Consider the following 11,207-nt stretch of genomic DNA (forward strand, 5'->3'; position numbering starts at 1 on the left):
GTAAATGTGCAAATAAAGAGCCGGGGAAGGAGGAGGAGGAGGAGGCGGCTCGGGTTAGTTTAGTCTTTGTGCTTTCTCGTTTCTCTCGCCCGCTCGTTGCTGGCCACTCTCCGGCGTGTGACTGTGTCCGGCTGGCTGCCGCTACACTGTAGTTCCTCTGAAAATCAGAGAGACGGATCCCCCCGGTCCGGAACAATGTCAGTCAGTGGACTTCCAGACCACGCTTCGCCTTCACTTAATCCAGCCACTGGGTAAATCCGTATTGCTTTCAGTGCTCATTTCCCCTCTTAGTATTAAGCCGAAAGCTACGGACCCAGGCAAAGAGCTCCTCTCGCGTACTCTCCCTTATACTCCCAGATATTGAATAGTTTCAAGTACAGTTTCAAGAAAAGCACGGAGGAGGGAGGGGAGGAGGAAAGGGGAAGAGGGGGGAGAAAAAAAACCACCCAGCCCCTCTTCAGACAGTAATTATAAACGGAGAGTTGCACTTACAAACTTCCAGCATTTTGCCCACAGAACAGTCCAGCGGCCACTTTTCCTTTGTGTTTTTGTATATTCCATGCCCAGCTCGGCGGGCGGGTGGGTGCCGGTGGGCTGCCGGCGCTGCCGGTGCCGGCGCTGCCCGCGGCCCCTCGGTGCGGTGCGGCGCGGCGCGGAGCGGAGCGGAGCGGGGCGCTGCGGGGGCGGGGGGCGGGTGTCACCGGCGGAGGGAGAGCGCGGCCGGGGACGCGGCGCCCGGGAGGCCGGGGCGAGGAGCGGAGCCTCCCAGCGGCCGCCGAGGGGAGTCGGGCTGCCGCCGCCGCCGCCGCTCCCCGGGAGGTATGTGCATGGGAGGAAGCCGAGGAAATCCCCGCTCCCCTCCTCGCTCTGTCCCTGAGTGCCGAGCCGGGCGCGCAGCGGAGCGGAGCGGCCGCCGAGAAGCGCAGCCTCCCGCGCTCTCCCTCTTCTCCCGGCGGCGAGACCTTCAGGCGAGTACGAGGGAGTGAGTTCTCAAATAAATCACGGCGCTGCGCTCCTCTACCAGCTGGATTTCTCTGGAACGGACGGTAGAAAAACAAGCAGTGCCTTCTAGGGCGCTCGCGTGCACGGGACGAGCGCGCGACACGAGGTCAGGCTCGGGATGTGGGAGCTCCGCGCGCTGACAGGAGCTTCTTGGGTGTCCGGGGCAAGTCACGTAGCGCCGGCACTGTGGTTCCTCCCCGGGAAAGCCGCAGCTTTGGTGCTTCTCTCGCCCGGCTCCTCTATTTAGAGCAGGGCAATTTTAGACTGCGAGATCTGGCCCGTGGAACTGGCCTTGCTGCAACTGGCAGCCGTCAGGTTCTGCGTGTTGCTGTAGGTGAGCTGTGAAGGAGGATGCAGAAATAGCTGGGAGCTGGCCGCCTTTATTAAAGCAATATGCTGTTGTACTACAGTGGCTGCATTAGCCAAATTCCCAAATCCCTCTGGGAATAAAAATGGCCCCCCAAGCACGCAGACACACATCCCTGATGGAAATCCTCTAAGGTCTTTTTGTACTAAGGTACAGCCTTTGGTACATGGGTGCATCTTCTCATTCAGTTCTGCAATGGGTCCAATCAGAAAAATGCACAATTTCATCACAGCATACCCGAGAGCATTAAGCTGAGGATGAGTTGACGATAACCCTCTCAGGTGGTTTTATTGCCTTCTAAGGTCATGCAAATAAATACTTTGAATGCTAATGATGAAATGACACATTCCTAGAGAATTTCCCAAACTATAAAAGATACACAGCATTGGACATATGGGAAATATGAAAGCCCCTGCTTTCATGACCCCCATCTCCTTCATGTTGCAACAAACCTTCATGCAACAAACATGAAGGTTTGTTGCATGAAGGTTTGCTGCAACATGTGGGTTTCCAGGATCTGGCTCAGTGAGATCCTGAGCCTCCAGCATGTTCAGACTCATGTTTGCCTCTGCAAAGGCTTTGAGTCTTTGCTGAGGGACGAGGTCTGGGGTAGCGGTCTTAGGGATGTGCTGCCTTCAGAGGAAGGCATTATTGCTAACAGGAAAAAGAGATTTTTTTTGTTTGTTTGTTTAACCTTGAACAAATGAGGAAGAGTGGGTTATTATTTGATACATAGCAGTTACTTGCATCTGTTGAAAACAATGGGTTGGCACAGCTGGAAAATGAAATTATAATGTTTGTAAAATAATAGACAATGTTACCTTTGCTTCAGGCCTCACTTAGGCTTTTATTTGTTCTTTACAGCTCAATGTTATTGCTGTGTTTAGGAGGGTCAGTCACAGAACACATGTGCAACAGTAACAAACCAATCTCATGGAGAATAAACAGGGGTATTTTAAATGACAGTTTGGCTGGGATTTTCAAAGTGGCTGTGGGAATATGAAATCCGTGGTGCTGCTCCGGAAGCTACCAAGGCAGCTGGATGAGTTCTCTCTCTTAAAGATTTTGTAGAACTCAATTACTGAGCCTTCCAAACAAAGATTTTTTTTTTTTTTCATATTAACTTGAGAAGTTTAAGATTCACTTTTTGCCAAACAGCATCTCGCTCGGTCTGTGGTTTGATCTCTCTTTTTCGGGGTGAGAGGCAGCTGGCTGCGGGGCCGCGCTGCGAGTCCCGCTCGCTCAATCCGCAGCCAATGCTGCCCCTGGTGTTTCAGAGCAGGAAATACCCAAAGCCGTCCCTCGGCTTTACAATTTTTGTCCGGAAGACCCTGGCGAATGCCACCACCCCTGGATACCACCATCGGTTTTGGATAGGTTGTTGTCAGTTTTCTTAAAAGCAAACTGTTCCTAACATGATCATAACATCCCTTGCGCTTTGTGTTTACAAGGGATTCTATTAAACACACACAGGATAAAACATTTAACGTAACAGGACCTGAACAATGAATTACTTTTTTTTCCTTCTGCTGACACTGATTTGGGACCTCTTTACATGATATTGTAATCTCATATGAGCTTTCATGCTTGAGCATTTTTTCTTTGTGAATTCCCTACTGTTGTTGAGTTTCCCTGTCTGAGTTTCCCAAGCTGGCAGCCCCTTCCAGATCAGCAAAGTACTGGGTGCTGGGTTCACGGCCAGACATCCCACTGTGGTAATAACTTTACAAAAATGGAACAAAAAGATTGAGCTGAACCTATGTCACCCAAAATATTGAGTGCATACCTTGTGTTTAGAAATCATGTATCAAATTGCTTCAAGGTTGTATTAAACTCCACAGGAAAGGCTTAATATCAATCCAGAGGAGGATTTTGCAAACTTGGAGCTTTGAATTTTCAGCCATTTCCATTATTTGCTTTTCAGCGAGGGTTCTTGGCTGTTTTGAATGCCTACAGTTACACATACATGTATTTCCCAGGGTATTCCCAGCTAGGCAGGCTCGTATCATATTGCTTACCTTGCAAATTTTTGGGCTTTGAGGCAGAGTCTGACTGCACTCAAGTCAGTTTTCTTATCCTTAAATTTTGGGTACAAGGTGCGTGCAACTGCAGCTCTGTTTAAGTTGTAAACTAAGCCATCTTGAACACACTGCTTTCGGGGGGAGGGGGTTTGTTCGGTTTTGTTTGTTTTGGTTTGGTTTTGTTGTTGGTTTTGTTGTTGTTGTTGTTGTTTGGGGTTTTTTGTTTTGTTTTAAATGAGAATATAATCCCCAGAGCAATCTAAAGAAACTGTGATTGCATCTTATGTAATAAACAACAGGGGAAAAAACCCCAAACCCCATGCCATCACTTACTACCTAGACAAATAACAAAACTCACATAAACTATTCAGGGAAGAGGAATCACTGAAGTGGTTATTGTCAGGTTCTTTCAATATAATTTTGGTAGATCATATTTTTTACATTCTTTTGTCTAATCTCTAAATGCAGATTAGAACTTGGTATCTCTTTCTTCTCAATGTAGAATCAGAAAGTCAACTTTTTAAAGTCTTTTTGTGTGTGGTATTTCTCTTGGAGCAGTATTGTATTTACATGCGCTTGTGTACCACACGTGTACACTAGCACACTCACTCTGTTTATTCAGACAGACTTACAGAAGGATAAAACCAGAAGTCTTTATTTATCCTAATAAAAGTAAACTAGAGGAGCTAAGCATGGGAATTGCCTGCAATTGCCTGCGGAACTGCTAAAAATAGCTGCTTTTTGGAAACAGGAGAAGCCTTCACTGTTGAAAAAGTAACAGTAACAGCTATCTACTATTAGCAAACTACTTTCTTTCCAAAACCTGAAGAACACAGGGACAAAAATCACTTTTTATCATACTTCCCTGCAAGAACTGGACAGAATGTAGACCAAAAAGGGCCTTCTGTCCCAAAAGTACATCGTGTTGGTAAGCCTGATCCTGTGCATAAATACCTTGTGTGAACTTCATCATTATCACCGTCTTGAGTTACAGAACTTAAACTAGAGCAGATTATCAAAACATTGCAGGAACTAAAGTAATTTCCAAGTACGATCATTAATCACTCGCGCCAAGTCTAATCACATACTGAGCTCTCTTCATTGTTCCATTAAGACAGGTACTTTATCTTAATTAGAGCTACTGCTTCAAAAATTAACACTAAAGACAATTTAAAATGTCCTATTGGAGCAAACATTTTATTCTCTCACCTCCTAACTCCATTCAACTTCTCTGATGAGGAAAAAAAAGCATGAAGGAATGCTCAGATTTCTGAGTCTTCCCATCATTAGATACTTGCACAATTTTTTTCTGCTAGAAATATTCTTACTGAGTAATTCTATAAATAGAAAGTCTCAGGGGGTAGAGTCCTCTTTGTGCTTCATGTTGTACAAGCACTAGCATTTCAGACTGACCTGGAAAATTTGATCTAAATTTTTACATATTTACTCTACTAAACAATATTTTCATTTCCTGTGGCGAAGACAAATGTAAATATGATGTAATGATACTTCATATTTGCTGTCTTGCAGAAACATTTCAGGTAAAGCAACAGCCACAAAAACCTTATCACTTCCTCCAATCTCAGTGAGGGGAATATCAGAGTTTAAGAGAGTCTATATGCACAAATATCATATCAGCCCCTGCAAAATCAAATCAAATATCTCTTTCTTACTGAAATAGAAATCAGTGATGTAAATTTGAGGCATTTTCTTAGTCCCACTGGTGATAGTACACATAAGATTGGTAAACCTACAAAAGCACTTTCTACTAAGAAACTGCAGCAGGATACTTTTGGATCTCTGTTAGCAACAGAAAAGCATTGTTCTGGAAAAAAAGTGCCTGCAGGAACAAGTAGTAGATAGCTTACACTTTTTAGGTTAATGGAGAGGAGGTGAGAAACAAGGTCTGGGATATGAAAGAATGAGTAAAAGTCACTGAACAATTTTCAATCAAAATGTATGTATTCCTGAAATATTATCTTTAATCAGCAAGCTAGAATTTCCCAAACTTATTTTTTAATTTGGTAGCAAACAGTTTAAATGTAGCAAAATGAAGGAAAAGGAATAGTGAAGAATTCCTTCAGCTTTGGTAACCAGGGAGACAGATATGAGACATACCAAATCTCAGAATTTTATATATCTAACTCACAGTTATGGAGGAAGGTATGGAAGGAATATCTTCAACATAAGTTGAAACAATCTCAATCTGCATACTGAGAATTTTCATTTTGGTTTTGTAAATCTTGTATCTGTATGTGGTAAAAAGGAAAACTGATACTATTAGCTCTCTCTAATAGCATATAAACCATTGCCTAATTTCAACTCCTTAAAAAAGTAAAACCAGTTCATTTCTTACAATGAATGCTGGAAAAAGGGTAGTGAATGACAAATCTAAGATGCAGTCTCTGAATAAAAAACTCAGCAGATGTTCACTGTTAAGCTATACACCTGCCTTTCCAATCAACCTATTTGTTTCTATGAGAGTGTAAAATCAATGTGGGGATTTCTTATGGACAAATGCATGAAACACCAGGTTTCATTAGTTTTGCTTCTGATAACCTGTTAAAAGAATTCAGTGTTAACAGTATATTGCCTTTCACTAGGTTGCCATATTAGCCACAAAAGACCAATAATGTTCATACAGCAATATGTAGGAACAGTTCCTAACTGGATTCAAAACGCTGTGCCTCACATGTTATCTTAGGCTACATCTGGTTCATTTCATATGCAGCACAAAATCCAGGGACAGAAACATTGAATGATTAGGGTTGGAAGCAACCCTTAGAGATCATAATAGAGACATCTTCTACTAGACCAGGTTGCTCTGACCCATCCTGACCCGACCTTATACACTTCCAGGAATGGGGCATGCACAGCTTTTCTCGGTAACCTGTGCCAGTGCCTCACCACCATCACAGAAAAGAATTTCTTCCCTACATCCATCTATACCTATGCTACTTAAAACTTGTTCATTGTCCTGTCACTACAGGCCTTGGTAGAAAAGTCCCTCCCCATCTTTCATGAATGCCCACTTTAAGTACTGCAAGGCTGCAATAAAGTCTCTATGCCTTCTCTTCTCCAGACTGAACAGTCCCAGCTCTCTTAGCCTGTCTTCATGGGAGAGGTGCTCCAGCCCTCTAATCCATTTAGTGGCCCTCCTCTAGACTTGCTCCAGCAGATCTATGTCCTTCCTGCACTGAGGACCCCAGAGCTGCATGCAGCACTCCAAGGAGTAGAGAGGTGAAATCCCCTCTTTTGACCTGCTGGCCAAGCTGGTTTTGATGCAGCCCAGGACACGCGTGGCTTTCTGGGCTGCAAACACACATTGCCATCACACGTCCAGTTTTTTGGGATGGATGGTATCTTATTTAAACCTTTCTAACTCCTCAAAAATCTACTCTTATTTGGGTTACATGTAATTCTGATAAGCCATGCATCCTGCTTCTGAGTAACTCCTACTTTCTGTTAAGTTACAGTGTAAGAATTCCCGTTTATCTTGCATGGGCACATTAATCCATTCTCTTAGGCTTGCAGTTACTGCAAGTTGCTGCCATTATGTTTGCACAACACAATTTGATGTTTAAAATCTAAGTAAATTGCCCCAGCTGCTTATCAGAGACAGCAATGTGGGCCCACGTATTCATTTAGATGGCTAAGCCAGACTCAGTCTGTATGACGCCTGTAATGTGACTCATCACCTACTCTCTCAAGAGAGGAATGACTACAGTGCTGCAAATGTAGTCAGGACTGCAGAATATTTCCTCTGTTGCCTTGCAACTGTCTATACTGATTCCTCAGAAGAGAAATAGATCTTTGCATTTGGGTTCTGTTTATTGTAACTATCATTCTAACTGGCTGGACTTACTTGCATGTAGTGAGCAATAAGGAAGGTAAGGTGCAATTCATAAGTTCTTGTATAACACAGCCTTACCTTTCCAAACACACCCATTTCAAAAGATCTCAGCATCTCCTACCTCCCTACAATGCAGCCCAATATACACAGGTGGAAGTTTTATTTCTCAAGTAAATAGATGTTGATTGAGCTGTTATTTCTAAGAACAGAAGGAAGTTTAAAATGATTTATGCAGTAAGGTTGGAGGACTGATTTGGTAAACCTTTGGGTTATTATTGACACAGGTGTGAAAAAAAGATACAACACATTATCAAACAGCAGTTTAAAGGCATATATGAATCTACGTGTATCATAAAAAGAATCTTGAAGTCCGAGCAGAGATAAAGTGCATGCAGATAAAGCAGGCCATTCAAATTTTTATATGATGTCTTTCAAAATGGTATATGATCACTTAATCAATTTTCTCTTCTTGGAAATTGTCTGCATCATCCATGCAATCTTCAAGATGATCATATCTCTGCAAATGAAATAAAACCTGTATTATTTTATCAATGTTTAATAACTAGGTTATGTAAAGACTGCTTTTTCTTGTTCAACACATTACCAAACATGTCAATAACAATTTAGAAAGAATGATATCTGAAGGCTTTTTAAATGCAGTTGTACTTCAAGTTGTCTTAAAATAGTTCATGAAGTGTTCCTGAATAATTCAAAGTACTTCAGTGTAAATAAACAGAATTCTAAAATATTCTGTGCCTTATGTACGTGTTTCCAATCTTTCTAAGTTAAAGCTCGAGTGTTTTGTGCTGCTGCTTTCAAATGAAAGAGGAGTTTGCCCTCCACAGCCCAGAGATCATGCAGCTGTCAAAAAGCTTCATGTCAAAAGTTGATACAAACTCTATGTGAGCACAGCAACATACCCATGTTTGAAAGACTGGGTCAGCAGAAACGGATAAACAGTTAAGCTGAGTTGTATTATACAAGGCAAATAATTCAGAATTGATCAATTAAATCAGACGTTTTATCTCAATGTACTTTTATCAGCTTCAAAAAGGACACAGGAAATAATTCAGGCATACCTTCTGAATCCACCCACTCTCTTCCAAGTGACTGAAAAGTCGTTCTACAGTATCTTTGACTGGTTCATCCTCAACACCATCCGATTCAGCAACAGAGCTGCAATCCACATACAACTTGTACTTGAAGTGCTTCAAATTGTGATAAACTCTTGTACGATTTGCACATACCGTGCCAACCTTCAAAACCTAGGCCAGAACCAACAAATCATTCTCTCTGATAGAACTGATTATCTTGACAATATATAGAATTGGTAAGTTAGTCTAGTAAGACTTAATCAGTCAGTACAGGAAATTTTTCTGAATAATGAATTAAACAGAATGATGCTACATGCATAAAACCAGCACAAAACCATGTAGTTCTCACAGCCACAGCACAACAATTTTTGAGCAAGCAGGCAGCCAGCAAGTCTACGCAATGGCAGCTTATCAGTATGGTCTTCTTGCAAACACAACCATGTTTATAATTGGTGGTATCTTTCCTATCTCCTGGTGGAACTTCGTTACAAAATCACTAACACTTTAGACAACCATCATATTGTGCAAGCGAGGAAGAAAAATTATTTGTTTACTTTTGCTTAATATGTAAGTACTTCCTAGGATATGAAGTACCAGTTTTAACATTTTGTAGACTGATTAACATTTAATAAATACATAAGTATACAAATAGACATATGCCTCAAAACATTTATTTACTAAATATAAGGGGGGGTTGAATTTCATAAAAATAAAATCTGAAAACTGAGGTTTTGTAGAATGCAGACGTTAATCTGTGAGAGGTACAGCTAGGCCACAGTGCTGTAGAAATCAAAGCCTCTGCATCTCCCAGTTATTACCAATTTTATTTCTAGGATTTCCATGCAGAAAAGACAGAACTGTCTTATTCCATAGTTTTCTTTACAGCAGTATTTATAGATTAACAAGTGGTAAATATGCTTGTAGCTTCATAATCAGAGCATGGATTACAGTAAATCTGTTATCATCTATCAGCACTAACATGAAAATACCGAGTACTTACATTGGTTACATAAATCTTTGGTCACCCTAAATCTTCACTAAGGGTATATTAAAGTGGAGATGTGGGGAGGGAGAAAGAGTCAATTTTCACCTGCATTTAAGGATATCCTGCATTTCAGAAGAGTACGTGTTGTCCAAATTCTACAAGAACAGTAGTTCCAGTAGATACAATGGCAAGTCAGAAGAGGATTTCATCCCCTCTAAATAACCCACAGGTGCACCTATCACTACTCTAACACAAGGAGACAAAGCCTGTTAGGTAAGAAATCCCCAGAAAACCTGGCTGGCTTTTGGGGGTCAGGTTTTCTAAACTCAAAAGCAACATAATTAATACACACATAGAGAAATTCAGCTCTGGATACATACCTGAGAAATCAATTTAGTTTTTCTGAAAGAAAAAACCCTCATCAGCTTAACCTTCAAGAACAGCACTGTTTTGGACTGATGTCTTGTCACACTTTTGCAAGTAACAAGCACATAAATGGCTAAAGGTCAGAGTTCTTTGCATCAGTAATGCAAGCTGCAATTGTACTATTTCACATTACACACACACATATATAAAAGAACCAACTGTGTATAAGCTGAAAAATTATTTCTTCTAAGCCACAACAGTGATACCTTTTATTGCTGCCATTGGTAATAATCTGAATTATCTCAAAGTACAAGAAAGTAAAATTTTAATTGATGCTTACAACCTGCATTTTCAGAGAGCTTTTCCAAATGCATGACCAAATGTTTCCATCTGTGAGCAGCTCCCCAAAACACCTGACCTTAAATATATGAATATACTTAATTTCTGAGATATATTTTTATATAAAACCAGCAGCTCAGTTGATATCAGCAGACATAATATCACTGAAGTCAAAAGAGACACACTCACTTATAAGAAATTTTTGATCTGACCTACTGTAAATGGTTATTAACTGCACTGTTAAACATCTCGAGATAAAAAATGCCTATTACTATATTGTAATTCTCTAATGATGATGCACACATTGTACCTATATGCAGCTCCATTTCTACTATCCCCAAAAATGAAAAGCTAAGGCTTGTGTTCAGTGCTGCAGGTGCTTCTGAAGCGCAAGACTTACCAACCAATGCTTGATTTATTCAGATTTCCAGAATTATCATTTCAGCTACTGAAACAATCAAGAACTGAGCTGTGGCATTTTGTAGAGCATTTCATATCTTTCCAAGTATCCCAAGCAATGAGGTGTGGCACTTGAAACATTATGATTAACATTGATGCAAAATAGGATACTATCCTGCATCAAACTGATGGCCCAGTTCTTTCCCCTGTGACAACAGCTAGCAGGATTTTGGGACCCACTCATAATTTCCCTTCAAAAATATCTTGCAGCAATGACTTTCATGGCTTATTTATGTGCGAGGTGTAAAGTACTGCCACACTGGAAAAATGCCAAATGCAAACAGCTAAATATCGTATAAATGTAACTATGCATTGTGTTTTTAAAGTAAGAACGATAGTCTAAAAATAAAGAGCTATTTCAGAATGCAGTGTTGGAAAGAATCTCGGTACTGTACTTATTCTAATTTTTTCCTCTTGCAGTTCTCAGTCCCTCTGTGCTAATGCTTAACTTATCTACTCAAGCTGGCCCTATCAGCCAAAGTTGTGTTAAATCACTTTGTATGGAATGCTGGAGCATGGCCTGACAACAGCACAACATGTAGTGACTGAATCTATGTCCTCTAAGCATGTTTATAAACAGAAGTAGAACACCAAAACTGAGAGAGAAAACAGTTTATAATCCAGGTGACACAGGAGCAAGAAGTGTGGGGGATACCTATATCTGTAAACTGTTTTGATTCCCCTGACTATGAAGAAATGAGAATTGGCACCTACACAGTGA

The 11,207-nt window shown here is 41.1% G+C and overlaps 1 protein-coding gene and 1 long non-coding RNA gene across 5 annotated transcripts in view; both read right to left on the minus strand.

The window, feature by feature from the left end:
- On the minus strand, positions 1 to 624 carry LOC114057252. The gene is made up of 2 exons (XR_003571169.1): positions 493 to 624; positions 1 to 247 (listed from the first exon to the last, which is right to left on the minus strand). It is a non-coding gene; the product is annotated as an uncharacterized LOC114057252 (long non-coding RNA).
- A 6,871-nt stretch (positions 625 to 7,495) lies between these two features.
- CCDC82 (coiled-coil domain containing 82) overlaps positions 7,496 to 11,207 on the minus strand; it is a 14,777-nt gene continuing 11,065 nt past the window's right edge. For all 4 annotated transcript variants that reach the window (XM_027883296.1, XM_027883295.1, XM_027883297.1 and 1 more), the window contains exons 7-8: positions 8,323 to 8,508; positions 7,496 to 7,760 (exon numbers count right to left, since the gene is read on the minus strand). In XM_027883296.1, coding sequence (XP_027739097.1) covers positions 7,695 to 7,760; positions 8,323 to 8,508 — 252 coding nt within the window. In that variant the 3' untranslated portion in view covers positions 7,496 to 7,694. The remainder of the gene's footprint in view (positions 7,761 to 8,322; positions 8,509 to 11,207) is intronic.

Source organism: Empidonax traillii, unplaced genomic scaffold (assembly GCF_003031625.1).
Source record: "Empidonax traillii isolate 1590-97213 ecotype Southwest subspecies unplaced genomic scaffold, ASM303162v1 scaffold123:size1378231, whole genome shotgun sequence".
Taxonomy (NCBI): Eukaryota; Metazoa; Chordata; class Aves; order Passeriformes; family Tyrannidae; genus Empidonax; species Empidonax traillii.